This window comes from Gopherus flavomarginatus, chromosome 13 (assembly GCF_025201925.1).
Source record: "Gopherus flavomarginatus isolate rGopFla2 chromosome 13, rGopFla2.mat.asm, whole genome shotgun sequence".
NCBI lineage: Eukaryota > Metazoa > Chordata > Testudines > Testudinidae > Gopherus > Gopherus flavomarginatus.
Genome location: NC_066629.1, coordinates 9,368,962 through 9,392,332, shown reverse-complemented (window position 1 = coordinate 9,392,332; position 23,371 = coordinate 9,368,962). Strand labels below are relative to the sequence as shown.

General features: G+C 51.8%; 1 protein-coding gene and 1 long non-coding RNA gene across 14 annotated transcripts in view; one reads left to right on the top strand and one right to left on the bottom strand.

The window, feature by feature from the left end:
- Positions 1 to 23,371, top strand: part of LOC127033611 (zinc finger protein 420-like) — a 496,719-nt gene that overhangs the window by 217,513 nt on the left and 255,835 nt on the right. Inside the window, exon 1 of one of the 8 annotated variants that reach the window (XM_050921581.1) lies at positions 20,504 to 20,587. The exons of the other annotated variants lie outside the window; for them this stretch is intronic. Within the exon in view, the coding sequence (XP_050777538.1) occupies positions 20,522 to 20,587 (66 nt within the window). The 5' untranslated portion in view covers positions 20,504 to 20,521. Of the gene's footprint in view, positions 1 to 20,503; positions 20,588 to 23,371 lie in introns of those variants that run through there. 8 annotated transcript variants of the gene reach the window in all.
- On the bottom strand, positions 5,354 to 20,382 carry LOC127033682 (uncharacterized). 6 transcript variants are annotated; one of them, XR_007769163.1, is made up of 5 exons: positions 20,264 to 20,382; positions 17,732 to 18,682; positions 16,597 to 16,723; positions 6,456 to 7,613; positions 5,354 to 5,962 (listed from the first exon to the last, which is right to left on the bottom strand). It is a non-coding gene; the product is annotated as an uncharacterized LOC127033682 (long non-coding RNA). The 6 variants fall into 6 exon arrangements; XR_007769164.1 differs by having other exon boundaries at positions 17,732 to 18,544; XR_007769165.1 differs by having other exon boundaries at positions 17,732 to 18,539.

Below are 23,371 nucleotides of genomic sequence, written 5' to 3'. Positions count from 1 at the left end.
GGCAGCTATCCCATAGAGCACCTCGTCCCATTTTGGCGCCGTGGGTTGTGGGAAGGGGGCAGACGATGCGGGTCATTCTGCTTCCTGTCCCAACGCCCCATGATGCATCGCTTCACATCCCAGCAATCCCTATTTTTCCATCCATGTTTGGCGCCATCTTGCCTCTTTCAATGGCTTCTGTGCTGCATGATTTCTGTGGGAAATGGAGCCCGAACTGCTGAGGAATATGCTGACGAGTCTCGCCAGCACATCACGTTTGGCAGTTGAGCTATTCCTTAAGATCCAAAGTGATGAGGAGTCTGACGATGATAACGAGTCACCTGACACGTATGACACTAAATTGCTTCTGGCATTCACGGAAATGCTCAGCACCGTGGAATGCCACTTTTGGGCTTGGGAAACAAGCACTGAGTGGTGGGATCACATCATCATGGAAGTCTGGGATGACGAGCAGTGGCTGCAGAACTTTCAGATGAAAAAAGCCACTTTCATGGGACTGTGTGAGGAGCTCGCCCCTACCCTGCAGCACAAGGACACGAGATTGAGAGCTGCCCTGCCCGTGGAGAAGTGGGTGGCTATTGCAATCTGGAAGCTGGCAACTCCAGACAGCTATCGATCGGTCGCGAACCAGTTTGGAGCGGGAAAGTTGACCGTTAGAATCATATTGATGCAAGTTTGCAGGGCCATTAATCACATCCTGCTAAGAAGAACTGTGACTCTGGGGAATGTGCAGGACATTGTGGATGGCTTTGCACAAATGGGTTTCCCTAACTGTGGAGGGGCAATTGATGGGACCCATATTCCTATTCTGGCACCACCCCACCTAGCATCCGAGTACGTTAATTGGAAGTGGTATTTCTCTATGGTTCTCCAGGCGCTTGTGGATCACTGTGGACGTTTCATTAACATTAACGCAGGCTGGCCAGGAAAGGTGTGTGACGCACCTATCTTTCGGAACACTGGCCTGTTCAGGAAGCTGCAGGCTGGGACTTTTTTCCAAGACTGGAAGATCACAGTAGGGGATGTCGAAATGTCCACTGTGATCCTTGGAGTCCCCGCTTACCCATTAATGCCGTGGCTCATGAAACCGTACACAGGGAGCCTTGAAAGCAGCAAGGAACAGTTCAAATACAGGCTGAACTGGTGCCGAATGACTATGGAGAGTGCTTTTGGCCGTTTAAAGGGGTGCTGGCGATTGCTGTATGGGAAGCTGGACTTGGGGGAAAGCAGCATCCCCGTGGTTATATTCGCATGCTTCATCCTCCATAATATTTGTGAAGGGAAGAGTGAAAGATTCAGTCAGGCATGGACCTCCAAAGTTCAACGCCTAGAGGCTGGATTTGCATAGCCAGAGAGCAGGGTTACTAGAGAGGCCCAGCACAGGGCTTCAAGGATTAAGGATGCCTTGAGGGAGGAATTTGAGGCTGAAAACCAACTGTAAAGTTTGGTGCCTTGCACGGGAGTGAAGTGCAGCGGTTACAATGTTAGTAGGAATTTGTTTTTCCTAAGCTGATCTGCAGTGCCTGTTTCTTTCCTGGGCTAAGGGACCGTCCCGCGCTCTGACCTTTCTGATGTCCCTCTCCCTAACTCTGACCTTGTTTTGTTTACTGATGGTTCCTGTTTTTGAGACAACCAAGGTCGTCTCCTTGCAGGATACGCTGTAGTGTCGCTCTCTGAAAACCTAGAAGCTGCACCTTTACCTTCTGTAACCTCAGCACAGGTTGCTGAATTAGTTGCCCTCACCCGTGCCTGCTTTTTGGCTGAGGGACGCTCCGCCACCATTTACACTGACTCTCGCTATGCTTTTGGGGTTGTACATGACTTTGGTACCCTCTGGCAAGCTCGGGGTTTCCTTACATCTGCCGGTACCCCTATTAAGAACGGCCCCTATATCGCTGCTCTCCTGTATGCAGTTTTACTTCCCTCTGCCCTGGCTATTGTTAAGTGCCCTGGCCACTCGATGGCAGACACTGATGTTGCTAAGGGTAATGCGTTTGCTGATGCCTCTGCTAAACATGCTGCTGCTATAAAACCTTCCCCAGATGCATTTCTAGGTTCCCTCTCTGTTTCTATACCACCACCCTCCCTCACTGACCTCACCCTGCTCCAGGACTCTGCCCCAGAAACTGAAAAAGATTCCTGGGTTGCCCAGGATTGCTCTCTACATCCTGATTCCCTTTGGCGTTCGCCTACTGGTACTTTCGTAGCCCCCTTTTCATTCTACCCATCGCTGGCCGCCCTGCTACACGGTGTTTCGCATGTCGGAAAGGAGGGAATGGTGTCTGCTCTAACTAAGGCGGGATGGTGGGCTCCCCATTTCAGCTCTTTTGCAGCCCGCCACTGTGCCGCCTGCACCACTTGCCAAAGCCACAATATTGGTAAACCTGTAAAAGTGGCTCAGGGATTCCGGGGCTTGCCCCAAGCACCCTTCTTGCATTGGCAACTTGATTTTGTACAAATGCCTAAGTGTCAACGATTTGAATTTATTTTGGTTATGGTATGTTTATTTTCTGGTTGGATTGAAGCCTTTCCTTGTTGCAAGGCTGACTCACTGTCCGTTGCTAAATGTTTGTTAAACCATATTATGCCTGCCAAGGGAATTCCTGCCACTCTGTCCAGTGACCGGGGTACACACTTTACCGGACAAATTGTTCAACACCTGGATCGTATATTACATGTCACACACCTGCTGCACTGTCCCTACCACCCACAAAGTGCAGGTGCTGTGGAAAGGCGAAATGGTGTACTTAAGAATAAACTTGCTAAAATTTGTGACTCCACAGGGTTAAGCTGGTCAGCAGCTTTACCACTAGCCCTTATGGAAATGCGATCCACTCCATCCCAAAGGCATAAACTGAGTCCTTTTGAAATCGTTATGGGACGCCCTATGCGAACTGTGGCTACCATTACTCCAGTCCCAGACTTGAATTTGACTCACAGTACGCTCCTTCAATATTGCAAGGGATTAATGCAAGCTGTAAGTCACTTCCATTCACAGGTTCGAGCAGCCTGGCCGACGGAACCCACCTCTGACGCCTGCCACAACCTTGAACCAGGTGACTGGGTCTACGTACGGCATCACCATCGAAAACACGCCTTGGAACCTCGCTGGAAGGGTCCTCATCAGGTACTGCTTACTACCCAGACAGCTGTTAAGCTATCTGGCATTGCAGCATGGATACATGCTTCACAGTGTAAGAAGACACCCTCCTCGGTGAACCAATCAACACCTCAGGACTGCGCAGAGTCAGTTTTGACTCCAGAAGAAGACGTAGAGGAACAGCCTGCAATACCTTACAATCTACGCTCTCGTAAGGGTTGCCAGAAGCAGATGACGATCTAAAGCAAGGCCCAAGAAGCAGCAGCAGTGAGCCTAGCGCCTGCTGTCTGGTGGACATAAAACTGTGAGTGCAGTTCCCTCAGTTGAGGTTGTCAGAACCAGAAGGGCCTTGCCTCCAACATGCACCTCTGGTGGCGCCTGTTCCTCGGCTGCTGGTATCTTAAGGTCTGGGGTGCCCACAATGACAATTCTTTTATCCAGCAGCAAGTGTGGATAGCCCAGACCCTTAATATTTCTAAATGCTGGGTCTGCAGCCACATCCCAGCCCACTCTCAAGCTGGTGTTCCTGTCCTGGCTATCCCACTGAATTCCCCAGACCTTACTGGAGGACCTCATCCATTTAACAAAACATGGAACAGCAATGACACTTGGGAAGCAGTGGGAATAAATGTATCTAAATGGATAAGTGTGGTGGAGGGGAAAGGTCATTGGTGTTGGGTGTGTAATGGGACAGGGCTGGATCTGGGAACAAGCCGTTGCCTTCAGCATATTGTGGCAAATGGTGTATGGGATTATTCAAACAAAACTAAGAAGTGGCGGACTGGGTATGGGGATATGAATTTTTTCTCAACCTGGGATCAAACAGAAAAATCAATCTCATGTTCCCCCTACAGTAATCTTAGTAAAAATAATACAATCTTCCAATGCCATACAAATACTACCACTCTTCGTAAGGAGGATTACCCTGTGCCCTTTGGAGGATATTACTCTTCATTTGCAGATACCTATGTAACAAATGGATGCAATCGACCTTTCCCGGCCTTAATAGGCCATCATTGGGTTTGTGGAACCAAAGCTTATACTGTATTACCAGCTAACTGGTCAGGTATCTGTTATCCTGCCCAACTCTTCCCACAATTCCGGGTGCTAGAGTCCCTCCCACGAGAACGCCTCCGTAATTTCAGGCGAAAAAGAAGGGACTTACTAGATGCCCAATGGTATATACATAACATAAGCCCCTTAACTTGGGAAGAGGCCATTGGCACTTCCTTTATCCCACTTGGGGGAGTAATACACCACGCAAAAAGACTCCTAAGGTTACAAGCAGTGGTTGAAATAATGGCAAATGAAACCGGAGAAAGTTTAAAAACCCTGGCCAAAGAAACAGGGGTGATCAGACAGGTTGCCCTCCAAAACCGTCAAGCATTAGATATAGTGCTGGCTGCAAAAGGAGGAACCTGTGCTCTCATTGGAAAAGAATGTTGTGTGTTTATACCTGACAATACCAATGAGGTAATAGATCACGCTAGCCACTTAGAACAAATCGCATATCTTCCTCATGAAGAGCTGAGTTCTTTATGGAAGTGGCTAAGTAACCTGTTCAATTTCTCTGGCATAGGAAACTGGTTGTTTCAGGGAGCCCTAACTATCCTGTTTGGAATCTTAGTGATTTTTGTATGCTTTCAGTTAATCTCCTGTTGTATTCACAATTGTGTCACCCAGATGACTACCCCAAAACAGAGTGCTAACATGATGATTTTGAATATCGCTGATGAACTAAAAGATAAGGAACGGTTAATTTGTGGAACCCAGTAAGGGTTGGTCATGGCGTACGCCTGACCAAAAGGAGGGATTGTGAAAGTAAAATAAATTATATATTAAGAATAGAAAGGATTAAAGAAATGCTGTCTGTATCTGTAAGCAAAAATGTTGGAATGTTGCAACCAGGTGTCAGGAATACAGACATTAACATAGAACAATTGCACCGTTTAAGGGCAATTGGTGAAGCATTAGCCTTAGATCGATAACAGTTAGTAAGGAAATAGGATATGCATGCTGTGCCCCAAATGAATTTTCCTGTTTTGCTTTCTTTGTTCCTTTGTCTAATTCCCGCTCTTTTATCTGTATAAATAAGACTGTTTGGGTCTTGCATGGCCACTCACATATTCTGAATGTTATTGGCGGAGCGCTGCGCTAATAAACAGAGTGGTCTGACAAATTGTGAGTCTTGATTCTAACTTTGACAGTACCTTTACTTTCTGCAATAATAAAGACTATTTTCAAAGCCAAGAATTCATTTATTGAAAAGAAAATAACTTTATTGACAGACACACAACATTTTGGGAGCCTAAAAGGGCAGGGGGATGGGGTGGAAAACTGTACAGTCAGAGATTTGAATATGTCCTTTCTGGAGTGCTGTGCAATGACTGCTGCACTTCAGGATGCCTATACTGCATGGTGATGGGGGTTGAGTGCAGAGGGTAAGGGTCGTAGTTCTCAGGGCTGGTTGGTGAACCTATAGGTATTGGAGGCAGTTGGTGGTGGTAAGAACCTGGATGCTGGGGAAGGGGGTTTGGAGTTGACGTTGGAGCACAAGGGAAAGAGCCTTGGGAAGGGGGTGTGGCGCAGTAATGATCAGCCTGCATGGCTACAAGCACCTGGACAGAGTCTGCTTGGTGTGCCAGGATGCTTATCAGCTGCTTTGTGCTTTTCTTCCTGGTCGCTGTGGTTTTCTGGCGGATCCTGCTTTCCCTTTCCCTCCAGTCCTGCATTTTTTGATTCTCTCTGGCAGAGTGATCCATAACTGCTTGCAGCACATCGTCTTTGCTTTTTCGCGGCTTCTTCCGGAGGTTTTGGAGTCTTGAGCTGTTGATAACACGGGCAGCCGAGAACTCAAGGTTGCTTGCGGAAAGGCAAAAAAGGGAACACTTAACAGAGGCAGCATTGTTTATATCTCAGACAGCTATTCCCACACAGTGAAGGAGTAATATTCTTCACAATAGCATAATTTTCCCATATCAAAGACAGTACACATAACTCACAAGAGCCCCGAAATGGTGAGCAAGGGGGACTGATTGCTTCAGGGCTGTACTGTTCTCAGGGTTTCTGTGTGTTGGGGAAAGCAAAGAGCTGCAGGGGGCACCTACACTGAATACTCTCCCAACATTTTCCACAGTTGATCCTGGAAGATATCTCGCTGCTGCGGGTCATCTGAGAAGAGCGGGAGGGTCTTCTACAGCAATGCAGATTCTGCCCTGGGCCCTATGCAGCTTGCTTGTGTGCAGCAATGGTCCCCCCCACCCTTTGCTATTCCACGTCTGGGCACGCATGCATGCATGCGGAACCCTCTCTCCTCTCCCAAAAAATTTCCATGCTGAAAATAGAAGCCGCTTACCAGGAACCCACTCCTCTGTTTGTCCTCCACCAAGTACCGGCTGCTGCAACTGGCTACCTTCCTCTTGGCTTGAGAAGAGCTCCTGGCTGCATGCCTCCAAGGACTCCATTGTGTCTCCCCCTACCCCAGTATCCTCACTCTCAGTTTCTTCCTCCTCCTCCGCCCCCTGCTCTGAAGTGTTCATCGTGGTCCTTAGATTGGCGGTGGGGTCACCCCCAAGAATCGCGTCCAGCTCTTTGTAAAAATGGCAGGTCGTAGGAGCAGCGCCAGAGCGGCGGTTTCCCTCGCGGGCTTTGCAATAGGCACTCCGCAGCTCCTTCACTTTAACCCTGCACTGCAGCGTGCCTGGGTTATGGCCCCTTTCCAGTATGGCACTTGATACCTGCGCAAAGGTATCGTAATTCTTACGGCTGGAAAGCAGCTGGGACTGCACAGCTTCCTCCCTCCAAACACTGATGAGGTCCAGCAACTCGCCATTGCTCCATGCTGGGGCTCATTTGATGCGTGGAGGCATGGTCACCTGGAAAGACTCACTGACTGCACTCCACACCTGGTTGAGCAAACAGGAAGGGGATTTTAAAATTCCCGGGGCATTTAAAGGGCGAGTCATCTGAGGCCAGGGCAGCAGAGTTCTAACTGATGAGCAGAGTGGCTGAACAGGCATTCTGGGATACCTCCAAATACCTCTGGAGGCCAATAACAGCGCTTTTGGTGGCCACACTGGCGGAGCAGCGCTGCATCACCAGCGCTGCAGTCGTTATTCCCCAGGCCGAGATGGAGTACAGCCAGCGCTGTAGCCAGGGAGATACAGTGCTGTATGTGCCTTGCAAGTGTGGACGGTGAGTGAGTTGCAGCACTGTAAAGCCACCACCAGCGCTGCAACTCTCCAGTGTAGCCAAGCCCCTAATATATGTGCCATTGGCCTGTTGCAGTGTTGCAGAAACAGGGCAGAGTAGAGGTCGCATTGTGGGGTGTTGTGAATCTCAACTCTTCTTTCCCCTTCTAATAACCGAGAGGACAAGAATACTTATCCAGCAAGGTCACATTCTCATAGTTCTCCTGCATGACATCTCTGTAGAGAGCTCTCTGAGTGGGGTCCAGCAGAGCCAACTCTTCTTCGCTGAAATACACAGCCACCTCCTCAAAGGCCATTGGCCCCTGAAAGAACAAGAACCCCTCACTCAGTATCTGCTGCCTACTGACAACCCCACTGTTCACAGGGGAGCGGCCAATCACTTGGAAGCTGTGGGAGGCAGGCAGGCAGCATACTTCCACCTACATCCCATCACATGACAGCAGCCAGGAAGCATCAAGGGGAAGGGAGACAAAGAGCACCCCCACTCCTCCCAGCAGAGAGATGGGGCCGGCATCTTCACACTTCTCACTCACCTACTAGCCAGAGGCTGAGACAGGAGATGGAGCCCCCAGCAGGGTCCAGGGACAGCTCCCTGATGTGAATGGCAACACCCTCCTCACTGCCAGCAGCCGGATGGGAGGGGATGGGGTGTCTTCCCTGGGTCTCACTGGTGGGTGCCCCTTTATATCTCACAGCTGCCTCTGGCCAGTAGGTTCAGGCTCCAGTACTAAAGGGTGGTAAGTTTCCCGAGCCCCGTCCAGCGGGGTTGTTTCCTGCTTGACTAATTAGGAAATTCCCACCCACAAACCGTAGGGGGCTGGTGCTGGGATCCAGGCAGCACAGTAAACAAATATCGGCAGATTTATCACACCCTGTCCCCCTCCCTTCGTCCATCTTCTGACTTTCCTGCTCCCTCAGAAGTGCCCACTATGATGTTATTGACATGAACTGTGACCGTATAGATCACCGCTGCAACCAGGGGCCTATGGCTCCACCAGGTCTTGTACAGAGGAGGTCCAGTGGGGTCTCTATGGAAAGGTTGTAGTTTGCTGGTTATGATTATGCTGTCTGTATGTGTGTATCAATCCTGTATTTGAAGTTATGAATATTTGCTATGTACTTGTAAATCAATGTGTTTGATCCTAAGTAGCCTCAGTGAAGCATTTGGTCAGTTTCTTGAGAATGGGCACTCAGGCCTTGGCTACACTTGAGTTACAGCACAATAAAGCCATTTACAGTGCTGTAACTCACTCCCTGTCCACACTGGCAAGGCACATACAGCGCTGTATCTCCGCGGCTACAGTGCTGCAGGTACTCCACCTCCCCGAGAGGAATAACAGCTGCTGCGGAGTAGCTGAGATGCTGCTGCTCCAGTGTAAATGGGGAGTAACCTTATTACGCAGTGACTGACCTCCGGAAAAAGACGGTTACTCATCTTTGTAACTGGCTTTCTTTGAGATGCGTTTCTCATATCCATTCCAATTAGGTGTGCGCACGCCACGTGCACGTTTGTTGGAAGATTTTTACCCTAGCAACACTCGGTGGGTCGGCTGGGTCGTCCCCTGGAGTGGCCCATTATGGCACCAGATATATACCCCTGCCGATCCAACGGCCTCTCAGTTCCTTCTTGCCGGCTACTCTGACAGAGGGGAAGGAGGGTGGGTTTGGAATGGATATGAGCAACATATCTCAAAGAACAACAGTTACAAAGGTGAGTAACCGTCTTTTCTTCTTCGAGTGCTTGCTCATATCGATTCCAATTAGGTGACTCCCATGCCTTACTTAGGTGGTGAGGTCGGAGTGAGATGTTGCAGAATGTAAAACTGCTGAGCCAAATGCTGTATCATCTCTGGACTTTTGCACCAATGTGTAACGTGACGCAAAGGTGTGAATCGATGACCAAGCAGCTGCCCGACATATCTCCTGAATGGGAACATGGGCCAGGAAGGCAGCAGATGAAGCTTGAGCCCGAGTAGAATGGGCAGTGGGGTGGCTAGCTGGAACACGAGTCAAATCATAGCAGGCATGGATGCAAGATGTCACCCAAGATGAAATTCGCTGGGAGGAACCGACAGGCCCTTCATCCGGTCTGACACCGCTACAAAAAGCTGAGGAGACTTTAAAAAGGGCTTTGTTCTTTCGATATAAAAGGTGAGAGCCCTGTGGACGTCCAGGTAGTGCAGCTGTTGTTCCCAACAGGACGAGTGCAGCTTCAGGAAGAAGACTGGAAGGAAGATGTCTTGATTGACATGAAAGGCAGACACCACCTTAGGGAGGAAGGTGGGGTGTGGTCGCAACTGTACCTTGTCCTTATGAACCACCATATACGGGGGATCCGGTGTCAGGGCCTGAAGCTCAGATACTCGCCTTGCTGAAGTAATAGCGATGAGAAAGGCCATCTTCCAGGAGAGGTACAGCAGTGAGCAGGCGGCTAGTGATTCGAAATGAGCACCCATAAGCTTGGCTAGAACCAGACTGAGGTCCCAGGTAGGGGGAGGGCATCTAACCTGCCGGTACAAACGTTCCAAGCCCTTGAGGAACCTCAAAACCATGGGGTGAGAGAAGACTTATTGCTCATTTTTCCCTAGGTGGAAGATGGCGATGGCTGCCAGATGCATTTTTATGGAAGAGACCGCTAAGCCGTGTTCTTTCAGGGACCAGAGGTAGTCCAGGACAGTAGGAACTGGTACCTACATGGGGACAGTGTTATGTTGAGCGCACCAGCAGGAGAAACACTTCCACTTGGCCAGGTATGTCAACCTAGGCTTCCTACTGCCCAAGAATACCTGTTTGACCGAGACAGAGCAATGAAACTCGGACCGGCTTAACCATGCTGTAAGGTGAAGAGACTGCAGGTCTGGATGGTGAAGTCTGCCAAAGTCCTGAGTTGTGAGATCCGGCCAGAGTGGTAGGGGAATTGGGTCTGCCACTGAGAGGTCGAACAACATGGTGTACCAGTGCTGCCTCGCCCACACTGGAGCGATCATGATCAGGTGGGTGCTGTTCCTGCGGAGCTTGAGCAGGACCCTGTGGACCAGCGGGAATGGTGGAAAGGCGTAGAGTAGATGGTTCGTCCACCTGATCAGGAATGCGTCTGAGAGGGAGCCCAGGGAGTGCCCCTGGAAGGAGCAGAACACATGGCATTTCCTGTTCTCGCAAGAGGCGAAGAGGTCTATGTGGGGAAAACCCTACTTCCGGAAAACAGAATGGATGACGTCCGGATGAATCGATCACTCGTGAGACAGGAAGGATCTGCTGACGTGATCCGCCAGAGTGTTCTGAACTCCTGGGAGAAAGGACGCTACCAGACAGATCAAGTGCAAAAGTCCCAAAGCTGAATGGCTTCCTGACAAAGGATGGAGGAGCATGCTCCACCCTGCTCGTTTATGTAAAAACATGGCCGTTGTGTTGTTCATGAACACTGATACACAATGGCCTTGGAGATGCTCTCAAAACACTCGGCATGCTAGACGAACTGCCCTCAGCTCCCACACATTGATGTGTAAGGTTAGTTCTTGAGCTGATCAGATACCTTGAGTGTGGAGGCCCTCGAGGTGGGCACTCCAACCCACAGATGACACGTCCCTGGTTAGGGCCATTGAAGGTTGTGGTGGGTGGAATAGCATCCCTGCACAAACTAGGGTGGAAGTCAGCCACCAGGTTAGAGAGCATAAAACATTCGAGGGAATAGTGAGTATCGAGTCCAGGCTGTCCCAGCCCGGCCGGTATACTGAGGCAAGCCAGGTTTGAAATGGACGGAGGTGCAGCCTGGCATGTTTGGTCACGAAGGTGGAAGCGGCCATGTGACCAAGTAGGCTGAGACAAGCACGAGTCAAAGTTGTCAGGAAGGTTTGGAGGCTTTGAATAATTGTAGCCATCGCCTGAAAACAAGGCTGCGGCAGGCAGGCTTTGGCCAGAGTGGAGTCCAGAATCGCACTGATGAAGTCTGTTCTCTGCATGGGTATCAGAGTAGACTTCTCTATGTTGTCCATCAGGCCTAGGCTCCTGAAGAGGTCTTTGACAATGTACAGGTGATCCCTCACTTATGACTCAGAGGTCCCTCGAATGAGCTAATCGTCGAGATACAAGTAAACGTGCACCCGACAATGCCGGAGGGAGGCGGCGACTACGGCCATGCATTTTGTGAATACTCGCGGAGCTGTGGAAAGGCCAAATGGAAGGACCGTGAACTGAAAATGTTGATGGTTGACTACAAAACAGAGGTACCGTCTGTGTGGTGGGTAAATTGTGATGTGGAAATACATGTCCTTCATATTGAGGGCAACATCCCAGTCTCTGGGATCCAAAGATGGGAAAATGGTCCCCAGGGATACCACGTGGAACTTTAACTTTATCATGAATTTGTTGAGTTCTTGCAGGTCTAGGATCTGTCGTAGACCTCCCTTTGCCTTGGGGATTAGGAAGTATCAGAAATAAAACCCCTTGCCCCTCAAGTCTTTTGGTACCTCCTCTAGGGCTCCAATGGTTAGGAGCGACTGGACCTCTTGTAAGAGGAATTGCTCGTGAGAGGGGTCCCTGAAGAGGGACGAGGAGGGAGGGTGGGAAGGTGGGGTTGAAACAAACTGAAGATGGTATCCCAAGTCCATCCTGCGCAGGACCCAACGATCTGAAGTTAGGTGGGACCACACAGGGAGGAAATGGGAGAGGCGGTTGTAAAAGAAAGGAGAAGGATCCGGGAAAACAACTGGTGCGCCGTCCTCGGGCATCCCATCAAAAGTTCTGTTTGGGCCCTGCCGGTGGTTTGGGGGGGGGCTGATTTTTCCCCCCTTGGGGGCAAGACTGCCTCCATCGATTCCCTCAGCCACGCCTTCTGCTGAAGTCCTGTCGTGGCCTAGGCAAGGAGTAAGTACGGTGAGGCTGGGGCCGGAAGGTCCTGCGTTGGGTCACTGGTGTGTGCATCTCCAGCAAGCGCATTATTATGTGATTATCCTTCAGACTTCGTAATCTGGGATCAGTCTTGTCTGAGAAGAGCCCCTGGCCTTCAAAGGGCAAGTCCTGAATAGTTTTTGTAATTCAGGAGGAAGGCCTGATACCTGGAGCCAGGAGATATGCCTCATCGTCACTCCTGATGCCAAAGTCCTCGCCGCAGAGAAGCTTGGAGGGAGGTTCTCGCCACCTTGTTACCCTCCTCAAGCAGGGACGCAAATTCCTGGTGGGAATCCTGGGGAAGAAGCTCCATAAATTTCCCCAAGGACATCCATGTGTTATAGTTATACCTACTTAGGAGGACTTGCTGGTTTGCCACCGTAAGTTGAAGGCCCTCGACAGAATATATTTGGCGGCCTAGGAGGTCCATGTGCCTAGCCTTCTTGGACTTAGGAGCAGGAGCTTGCTGGCCATGATGCTCCCTCTCGTTTACCGATTGAACTACTAGGGAGCAAGGAAGTGGGTGTATGTAGAGATACTCATACTCCTTGGAGGGTACCATGTATTTTCTCTCTACTCCCCTGGCTGTGGGGGGGATCGAGGCTGGGGATTGCCAAATGGTATCTACGTTTGCTTGAACAGTGTGGATAACGGCAGGGCCACTCTAGTAGGTGTGTCTGCAGATAGGATGTCCACTACAGGGTCCTCTATTTCGGGGACCTCCTCCATTTGCAGACTCATATTCTGCACCACCCGTCTCAAGAGGTCTTGATGTGCCCTTAGATCAACTGGGGGAGGGTGGGAGGAGGATGTTCCTGCCACAGCCTCGTCTGGCAAGGAGGAAGAGGAGAGGCTAGGGACAAGAGGGTCCTGAGGGGGCTCTTGTTCTTGAGGAGCAGCATCAGACTCAGGTGGGACCTGGGTGTCTGCAGGGGGTACTGAAGCCTCATCTGTATCCATGGGGGGGTGGGGGGCGGCTTATGGTTGCCTCTAGTGTCCGGTGTTCTGACGGGGCAGACCGTGGTGCAACTGAGGGAACACCATGGGCTTGGTGGTACACCCACAGTGTCCAGAAAGACCACTGATGGGGTCTTTGCTCATGGTTCTGGTTCTCAGGAAACGTATGGCTGGGGACATCCGAGTCACGATCCTATGGACAGGAAATGCTACCAGCCTGTGATGACATTGAGGTGTGTCTCGACGGCCAAAGTGGTGCTGATAGACTCTGAGAGGGAGAAACGTCTCGGGGTTGGTCTTTCCGGGGACGGTACTGGGAGCTGTAATGGTACAGCGAGGGAGACCAGGACCTACGACCGAAGCAGTGCCGGGAGGTCGACCAGGATCTCGAGTCTCTTCGCCTGGAGCAGCTGCGAGATGCGCGGTGCCGTGAAAGGTGCTGGGAGTCGAATAAGTACCATGAGTATCTGGCAGGTGAACGGGAGGCTGAGCAGTGCTGCGAGTGCGACCGGTACCGCGATGGAGAGCGGTGCCAGGACTGTGATTTGCGTTGGGACTGGGATCGGTGGCATGACCAAGATCGGCGGCATGACCAAGATCTTGAACGATGCCTCTCAGCGGCTCCCATGGACGGCGGCCTCAGCAAGGCAGGCTTGCCAATAGATTGGATGACCCGCACCGGCGGTGCTCGGGGTTGAGGGGATCGCGATAACGGAGACCGCGCTAAATCCCATGCCGTGGAGAAGGCCTCCGGTATGGATGGGAGAGCGAGCTCGACCACCGCGTGAGCCGGGGAGATTTTGAGCACCGGACTCAATAGCCCTTGTGGGACCGGAATCAACAGTGCTGCACCCTGTGGTGCCACACTCGGTGGTGCCGTGGCAGATAACGGTGCCGGGCGATCCGTCGTCAACAGGCGCTCCTTCTGTGTGCCAAAGCAGCCGGAGAGCTGTGTTGCTTCCTGGGCCGCAGGGACAGGGAGCGGTGCCTAGCAGACGTCGGTGCCAGTGACGGTCGGTGCCGTGGCTCCTTTGTGGTACCGGAGTGGTCCAGAGCCGAAGGTGTGCTCCTCATAGATGCAGGCTGTTGAGCACTTGGCACCGACGTTGCAGGGCTAAGAGCCGCCTCCATGAGGAGCTGTTTCAGTCGAAAGTCCCACTCCTTCTTCGTCCTCGGTTTAAATGACTTACAGATGCAGCATTTTTCAGGAAGGTGGGATTCCACTAGGCACTTGAGGCAGCAGTCGTGGGGATCCCCTATTGACATCGGCTTTTGGCACGCCGAGCACGGTTTGAATCCCGGTGTCCTGGGCATAAGCCCGGCACCGGGGTGGAGGAAAGGGGCTAATCCTCAATCCCCCCTCAACTATATACACTAACTATGTATACACAACAGCTAACACTAACTACAAATGTAAAAACTCCAACTATAAAGACAACTAACAGTAAAGAACGAGTAAGCTAGGGAAGTGGAGATCAGCAAAGCTGCACTCCACAGTTCCAACGACCGTCATGGGTGGTAAGAAGGAACTGAGGGGCCGTTGGGTCGGCACGGGTATATAATCAGTGCCATAATGGCGCCACTCCAGGGGGCGACCCAGCCGACCCACTGAGTGTTGCTAGGGTAAAAATCTTCCAATGAACGTGCACGTGGCACACACATCTGTAGTAAGTGAAGGCCCTGATAAAGGCCCAATATGAGGCCTGAGGCCTGAGCTAAAGTAATGGTCAAGACTTTGCTAACATAAAGCAAAGTTAAGTTGTGAGCCAGAGGCAGGCTCTGCTCACAGAAGCTGGTAAGGAAAGGGCTAAAAGGTATTGAACACTAGAGATCAGAACATTCACGTACTTGCACATTCCACACAGATAACAAGGAACAGACTGACTCATCCCAATGAGGGGGGCAAAAGGGTAATATGATGGATAGAGTTGTGTTGTTCGAACCAACATGTACAAGGTGAGAGGCGGCACCTTACTACATAGAGGGGTTGCACCTCAATACGTCAGAAGTGATGTGGAACTTGTTTGTACCTGTGTATAAGAATGCATCCCTGAGGCGGTGTCTTTGTCCGGCCGAGGGGGCAGTGGAAAGTCCCGCCACTGACTGAGCCGAGTCCATTGATCGTGGGCACATATTAGTAGTATGCCCTGTAGAGTAACAATCTAGGGGGAACTATCGTTGTGTCCAATACGGCAATAAACCTGGCCGATGTGCCTTCGTACTTTACTAGACTCTGTGGTCATTGGGGGTTCTCTTTGGGTCTGCTGTGTCAGCTATTTGCGCAGAGCTGGGGCAGCACAAGAAGGAACACACGCATGCAGCCGAGTGATACCAACAAGGAGAGGGCAGAGCAGAGCACCACACCAGTAGCATCTGACAACAGCTCTGACGACAACACCTAATTGGCATCGATATGAGCAAGCACTCGAAGAAGAACTCCCCATAATCCTTTTAAGTGAAGGTTCCTCTCCTTGTCTTGTTGTGATGCCTCTCTTTGTTTTGTTGTGAACTCCGGGCGCCGGGAGCTGCTTATCAAAAAACCAAACACAGCTACTGTTTGCTGTGAATGAGTAGAGGGAGGCAAGGGGGCTCCCTTTGGAACACCCACAGCTAATGTTTGCTTGAGGAGAGAGGCGGTGTGTGGAGGGAAGGGGGGGAGGTCCATTTTGGCGAGCGGCTGCTTCTCTGGTCTGTGAGAAAAAAAAAAAACCGCTGCTGTTTGCTTTCAGTGAGTGAGGGGTGGGAGTGGGGAGTCGGAACTTGCAAGGCAGAGTGCTGACATTCTCAGCACTCCAAAAACCCACTCACTCTCCCTCCACGCTCCCTGTCACACTCCGCCCCACCCCACCCCCCTTTTGAAAAGCATGCTGCAGCCACTTGAATGCTGGGATAGCTGCCCATAATGCACCACTCCCAATGCCGCTGCACATGCTGCAGATGTGGCCACATCAGTGCGCTGTCAGCTGTCCGTGTGGACAGACTGCCACGCTTTCCCTACTCAGCTGTACAAAGGCAGGTTTAGCTCCCAGCACGGTACTGCTGCAAGTGTAGCCATACCCTGAGCATCTGTGTGATAAGTAACTCTGGCCCAGCAGCTCTGACTCCAGCAGCCTGCCTCTCACACCCCAAGCACATTCTGGTTTGGGGGGAGTAGGCTCAGTGTTTGCAGAGAAGGGCAGGGGTAGGAATCTTCTGTTCATTATGCTGGACCTAACCCCCCGTTTTACTTGAGCAAATATGAGCTATTTGACACTGTGCAATACTGTTCCTGTGCTCTGTTCCCAAAGCGTTCTGAAGCAGGGGGGAGGGGAGGGTCCTCTGTGTCACTGGCATATTGGGGTGATACTGAAACAGGACAGAGTAGAGGTAGCATTGTGAGGCTGGCATGAACCTTCACTTTTAATTTCCCCTACCAAGAAGGGAGAGGATTGGAATCCTTACCCAGTGAGGTCACATTCTCATGGTTCTGCTGCATAATGTCTCTGCAGAGAGCTCTCTGGGCAGGGTCCAGCAGAGCCCACTCTTCCCCGGTGAAATACACAGCCACCTCCTCAAAGGTCACTGGCTTCTGAAAGGGCAAGAGTCCAACACTCAGTACCTTTTGCCCCACTCACAGCCCCACTATTTGTGGGGTAAAGGAGCCCATCAAAGGGAAGCTCTGGGTGGATTGCAGTCAACAGAGTCCAACCCCCACCCTGCTCAGAGCATCCAGGAAACACCAGGGCAGGGGTCAGCAACCTTTCAGAAGTGGTGTGCCAAGTCTTCATTTATTCACTCTGATTTAAGGTTTTGAGTGCTGGTAATACATTTTAATGTTTTCAGGAGGTCTCTTTCTATAAGTCTATAATATATAACTAAACTATTGTTGTATGTAAAGTAAATAAGGTTTTAAAAATGTTTAAGCAGCTTCATTTAAAATTAAATAAAAATGCAGAGCATCCCGGACCGGTGGCCAGGACCCAGGCAGTGTGAGTGCCACTGAAAATCAGCTCACGTGTCACCTTCGGCACAGGTACCATAGGCTGCCTATCCCTGCATCAGGATGAGGGGACAAAGCGAGAGCTCCTTGTCTCTCCCAGCAGACCCATCACATACTTACTAGCCACAGACTGATAGAGGAGAGGGAGGCCATAGCCAGGTCAGAGGAGAGCTCCCTAGTAGGAAGCCCAACACCATCCCCATTGCGAGGAGCTCGAAATGAGGAGAGGAATCTCCCCTAAGCCTGACTCGTGGGTGCCCTCTTCATATCTCACAGCAGCTGCTGTTAGTCGGGTCAGGCTCCAGCACTACGAGTATGGTCAGTTTTCCTAGCTAAGTCTAGGTGGGTTATTTTCTGTTTAACAAATTAGGGCATTTCCACATCCAAACCTTATGAGTCTGTTCCTAGAATCTAGGCTCCTTAATAAACAACTCCCAGCAGGTTTGCCACACTCTGTCTTCCTCCCTTTCTCCACCCTGTGCATTTCCTGCCCAGCTCCAATCTCCAAACCAGACTGTGCAAACCTTCCTATCTCCGGTGTATTTGCTGTGTCTCCTTCCTGCAGAAACCCACCAGCAACCTTTTGATAATCCCTACCTGAACAGGCTCCTCTGGAGCCATTTCTCTTCCCTCTCCCGTGGGAGGATGGGATGAGTTGGAGCGAAACATGGACGTCATTCTGCAGCCTGGGAGGGTGAAAAGGGCAGTTGTGGAGGTTTCAGAACAGGTTTTAGTTAATTTCACATCACGATTTCCCCAGGCCCTTTCCCTCCAGACAGACATCCTAGACTCTGCCGTGCTGGGAACATGCTTGATCTCTTCATTACAGTGTAGACCTGGCCCCTCCTGCCAGGCTAAGCCCACAGACACATTTTTAAACTCTCTTCTCCCTCCTCTCACCCCGTAACAAAGTCTCTGAACACAAGGCTAGAAAAGAGCAGAACCAAAGGAGCCACTGTGGGGGATTCCCTTGGACACTGGCCCCAGGTAGGGAGAATATGGAGTCAGGAACTGGCTTTTCCTCTGTCTGAGCCTTTTCTTGTTCACTGGAAACTGGTTCTGCCCAGGGATGCTGCAATACCTGTGTCTGGTGGACTAGAGAGCTGGAAATCTCTCCCCCCACTCATTTCTCCCACTGCCCCTTTCAGTCTCTCCTTCCCCTGTCCTCTCTCCCTGCTCCTCTCGCTGGGAAATTCCCATTCCTGGGGGCTTTGCTCTCTCATGGCTGGATTTTCTCTCGGCAATTGCTAATGGGAGGAGAAGCTGTTTGTATAGAGTCACTTTCTTGCTAGTCCCCAGCACTTTCCCTGAGGTTTTTCAGTTACCTGGAGTCTGTGGTAGAATTTGTATTAACAAGGCCCAGAGCTGCCCCAAGGGGCTAGTACAAACTGGAAAAGGTCATCACCTGGGCTGGGCAGAGAAGTAGCTTTAATTAAGGTCACATACCAGCACAGAACTCCTGCTGGGGGAGCAGCAGCTGCTAAGCCTGGTCTCCCAGATTACAATGGAGGCTGCAGCATCTGACCCAGGAAGCTGAATCTCAATATCCTGAGCAGAGAAGGACAGAGTGTTTGAGCAGCTTCCCTCCTTTAACTCTCTGGGGAGAGCAGCTAATGAGAGACCCTCCTCACAGGGAGAATTGCTGATCTCATTTGCCCCACTGTCCATCTGGAGTCACTCCTTGTCTTTCTATGCAGCAACTCTGAGGCCTGGTCCACACTACAGCGGTAAATCGATTTAAACAGCGTTAAATTGATTTAACGCTGTACCCGTCCACACTACAAGGCACTTTAAATCGATTTTAAGGGCTCTTAAAATTGATTTCTGTACTCCTCCCCAATGAGAGGAGTAACCCTAAAATCGATATTACTATATCGATTTAGGGTTAGTGTGGATGGAAATCGAAGTTATTGGTCTCATTCTTCTACTGTGCTACCCAGAGTGCACCGCTCCGGAAATCAATGGTAGCCTAGGACCATCGATGCACACCACCGAATTAATGTGCCCTAGTGTGGACGCGTAAAATCGATTTTATAAAACCGGTTTTAATAATTTCGATTTTATGCTGTAGTGTAGACGTGGCCTGATTAACAATGTTCTCAATGAAACCAGATTTCAGAAAGAATGAGTCCAGAATGCTGTGTAAGACACCATCGTGTGCCAGTGCTGACCCCTTTCTCACCTCCCTCACCCCCTAGACCTAGGATAAGGACTTCAGGGGATGGGGCATGAATATTCCCTACAGGGACGGGAAATTCCTGCAGTTTTCAAGGGGGAGAAAAGAAAAATCTGTGATTTCACCTCACGGTGTTTGATAAGTGGATAGAAAGTTATCAGGGTGAGTGGGTCTGGCTGGGGGCTGCCTGGCAGTGCTTGGAGCCAGGATTCTGGCACAAGCTGATCAGGGAGCAGGATCATGGTTAGTAGCAGTCCCCAAACTCCTCCCAGTACCTGGAGCCCAGAGCTCACAGCCAGGGGTTCCAGACACCCCCACAACCCCAGTTAGGGTCCCGCCAGATCTTCCCTGGCACCCAGTCCCCAGAGTCCCTGGCCAGGGACCTCAGATACCCCCCAGAGCCCCCACCAGCCACAATGAGAGCTGGACACTGGTGAAATGGAGAGAAAATAGGGCACAGTCGGGGGAGGGGAATAGTGAACTTCAAAGGGGTTTGGGGGTGGGGGGTCACCCTGGATGTTGCTCACTGCTCCCTAGAGAGAAAGGGGATGGGGGAGGTCTCCATGGGAGGGGGCAGCGATAAATCCGAGGGGATCTCAGCTCCCCCTTCTCTCTCCGCTCCTCGGGAGCTCTTCCGGCTCTTCCTCCCCCCCACCATGTCCAGGCTGCAAGCACACTTTCCACCCGCCCCTTTCCCAGGTCTCCCCCCGGGACCCCCCGCTCGGTTTCACCCCCTCCCGGCGCCCCACGCAAGGACCCCAGTGGGGCCGGTCCCCCCCGTGGGGCCCCAGGGGACGCTGGGCTCCGGCAGGGACAGCAGTTCCGAGCCATCCGCGGGCGCAGCCCCATGGAGTAGATCTCGGCGCTGCGAGATGCCGGGTCCCTGCCTCCCTCGACCACTGGGACAGAGTCACCACCCGGCCCGGCCCCGCCCCCCCGACTCGCTCCAGTACCTGAAGGCTGCAGCTCCGCAGCAGGGGCGGAGCCTGGGCTGCAAACGGGGCGGTTAATGAAAGTCTCTCCCGCCGCCATCTGCACATGCCCAGTGCTCCAAGGGCACAAACTCTTCTCCGGCCCGCTCCAGCTCCGCCTCCCTCGCTGACATCACTTCCGCTGTAGGGAGAGCTCGGAACTACATCTCCCAGCCTGCCCCGGGGGCGCGTCCGCTCTCCAGCCCAGCTAACGGAGGGGTTCAGCAGCTGAAACTGCGCATGCTCCGTGCGAGCCCCGGTGGGGGACGGAGAATAAAGCTGGTACTGCCGCCTCGGTGTGAGCCGGTGAGTGAGAGACCCCTGGGGCGGGGCGGGGCGGGAAAGTGACTCTCGGCCCCGGGGAACCTGGGAGAAGCCTCGGAACTGCCTCGGCCCCAGGAGCTGCAGCAGGATCCGCCCGGGCCCCGCTGGAATGGGAGGCCGGAGCCTGGGGCCCTGTGGGGGGGTGTCGGGCTGGAAGGGGGGAAGCTGGAGTTGCGGGGGGGCGGGAAGGTCGATGGGACCTGGGGCGGGGGGAGTTGAACTGTCTCTGAGCAGCCAGGAAATTCCCGGGGTGGGGAAGTGGCGGGCGGGGGAAGGGGGATTTTAATTGGATACTGTCCCTGTTTGCGCCTCTCGCCCCCGATACAAATTCTCTCTGGTTCTGCCCCTTTTCTCTCTCCGCATCTCACAGGGGTGTAAAATCCGGGGAGATTCCCCCCTCCCCCTCCAATGATCTGCTCGCTCGATTCCTCTGTTTCCCCCCGGTCTCTCCATAATTCTCAAATGTCTGCATAAAATCTCTCCAAATTGGGGGATTTTCCCTCCCTTTTATCTGCAGCGATTTGTCCTTGTGTAGGTGGGAAATTGTTGCGCTGGGTCATTCCCCAGAAAGTGGCTGCCCCTGGCGTGGGGATGCGATGAGATGCCCGTTCCCTGCCAGGGTGGGGATCCCAGTTATTGCCCCCTAACTACCAACACAGTTGTTCCCCAGCCTCCAGTTTCCATTCACTTGCCCATCCCCCACTGCTCTCCCCTTCTCTCATCCAGGGACCTTCCAACTCCCCCACTCCCCTTTTGCCCTCTTAAAACAGCTCCTCAAAGGGCTCCCTGCTGCCCATGTGAATGGTGAGGGTGGCAGGAACAATCACTTTCTGTATATGTATTGGATTAGTCATATAAAATCCAGTCCAACAGTCCTCCTTTTCCCTCTAGTTATTAAACAGCAATATAAAATCCCCTCAGATCTTGGTGGTGTTCATAGAATCATAGGGTTCAAAGGGACCTCAGGAGGTATCTAGTCCAACCCCCTGCTCAAAGCAGGGCCAATCCACAACTAAATCCTCTGACAGATTTTTACTGCAGATCCCTAAATAGCCCCCTCAAGGATTGAGCTCACAACCCCGGGTTTAGCAGGCCAATGCTCAAACCACTGAGCAATCCCTCCTCCCTCTCTCATGTTATCAATTGCGTAGTTTCTGACACATATTCTCTGCAAATCTCAAAGACTGATAAAAAATATCCTAAACCCCACTTTTTCTCTAATTGTCTATTTCTAATTGACTATGGCCTGAGATTTTTTCCCTGTCTCTCTAATTATAAAATACTAAGAAAATCTCAAATGTACACCTTTTCTCAGATTCCTGAACATGGATATAAAATGTTGGCAAATGTTGCCCATTTTCTCTCTAATCAGTTATCAAATATTGACGTGAAACATTCAGATTTTACCTCGTATCAATAACTGATATAAAATCCCTCTGAGGTTTCACTTTCCTCTCTAAACGTATTTAATACCCATCAAATCCAGAGGCCTCCCCCTGTTTGGGGGATCAGTGGTTCCCAGCTGGTAACAGGAGAGTTGGCTAGACCCTTTTCTTTTCTCCAGCTGGCACTGGGTGAGGAGGTCACTGTGAGTGCAGTATGGGTCCAGAAGTATCCCAAAGCCCATGACAAATGGTCTCTGTGAGGGGTTGCTTCCCGCAGTGCTAAGATGTAGGTAGTGACAGGGCCTGGACCTTTCTTGCCCTGCAGGCCTTCCATTCTCCTGTTAAAGAAGCACCCCCCCCAGGGCTCCCTCTGCTTGTGTGACTGTCCAGCAGGGGGCAGTGGTAACTTTCTATCCACTTAGCAGACACAGTGAGGTAACAGTGTTGCTGGGGTAGGGGATGGGGTGTCTGTGTGGGGAGATTGCAGTGAAGGGGCATTGTGGGTGGGGGCGGCCTCTGGGTAACTGGGCAGGGGGTACCCTAATCAAATTGGTGGGTTCTGGAGGTTTGAGGGGGGAGTTCTGATGTACCCAGTGCTCATGTGCCTTGGAGTTGGGTATCACTGGGGACTTGTTGGTGCAGAACAGTGAGGGTGGGCGTCTCTTGGGGAGGCGGGGCAGGGGGTTGGAGGGAGCCTGGTGTTGTGCCAGGGGCTCAGTCATGTCCAATGCACAGAACTGGGTGTGGGAGTCCCAGGCGTTAGGTCAAGATGCCAGGCAAGCAGAGGGAGGGGTCCCTCTGTAAAGCATCAGGGGGTCCCAGGCAAATGGCATGGCAAATCCTGCTGGAGGACAGGTGAGGGTGCTAGGCAGACAGTAAGGGAATCCTGGGCAGGCAGTGAGGGACTGAATTCCCAGTGAGGGGTCCCCTGAGGGGAGTGGTCCCTGGCTGTTGGGGGTTCTTGATAGAGGGAACCCTTTAGGATTCCCAGCCTGCCAGTGATGGTCTGGTGGGTGTTCTCTGGCCAGTGGGGTACTGAGGGGTATCTGGAGTCCCTGTTCAGTGACTTTAGGGGTTGAGTCCCAGGGAATATCTGGTGGGACCCTGACAGTAGGGTCTGGGCTCTGGGTCCTGGGGGTGTCTGGGGGGCCCTGGATGGAGGCTCTAGGGGCTGCTATTAATCATGCTCCTTTCTCTCTGATCAGCTTGTGCCAGAATCCTGGCTCCAAGCTCTGCCCAGCATTCCCCAGCCACACCCAGTCATCATGATAACTTTCTATCCACTTAACAAACATCTTGAAAACTCCAGGACCTTCCAGTTCCATTGGGAAAATTTGTGCCCCGAGTCCTTATACTAGATCTGATGCGTGAGGCATGTGGG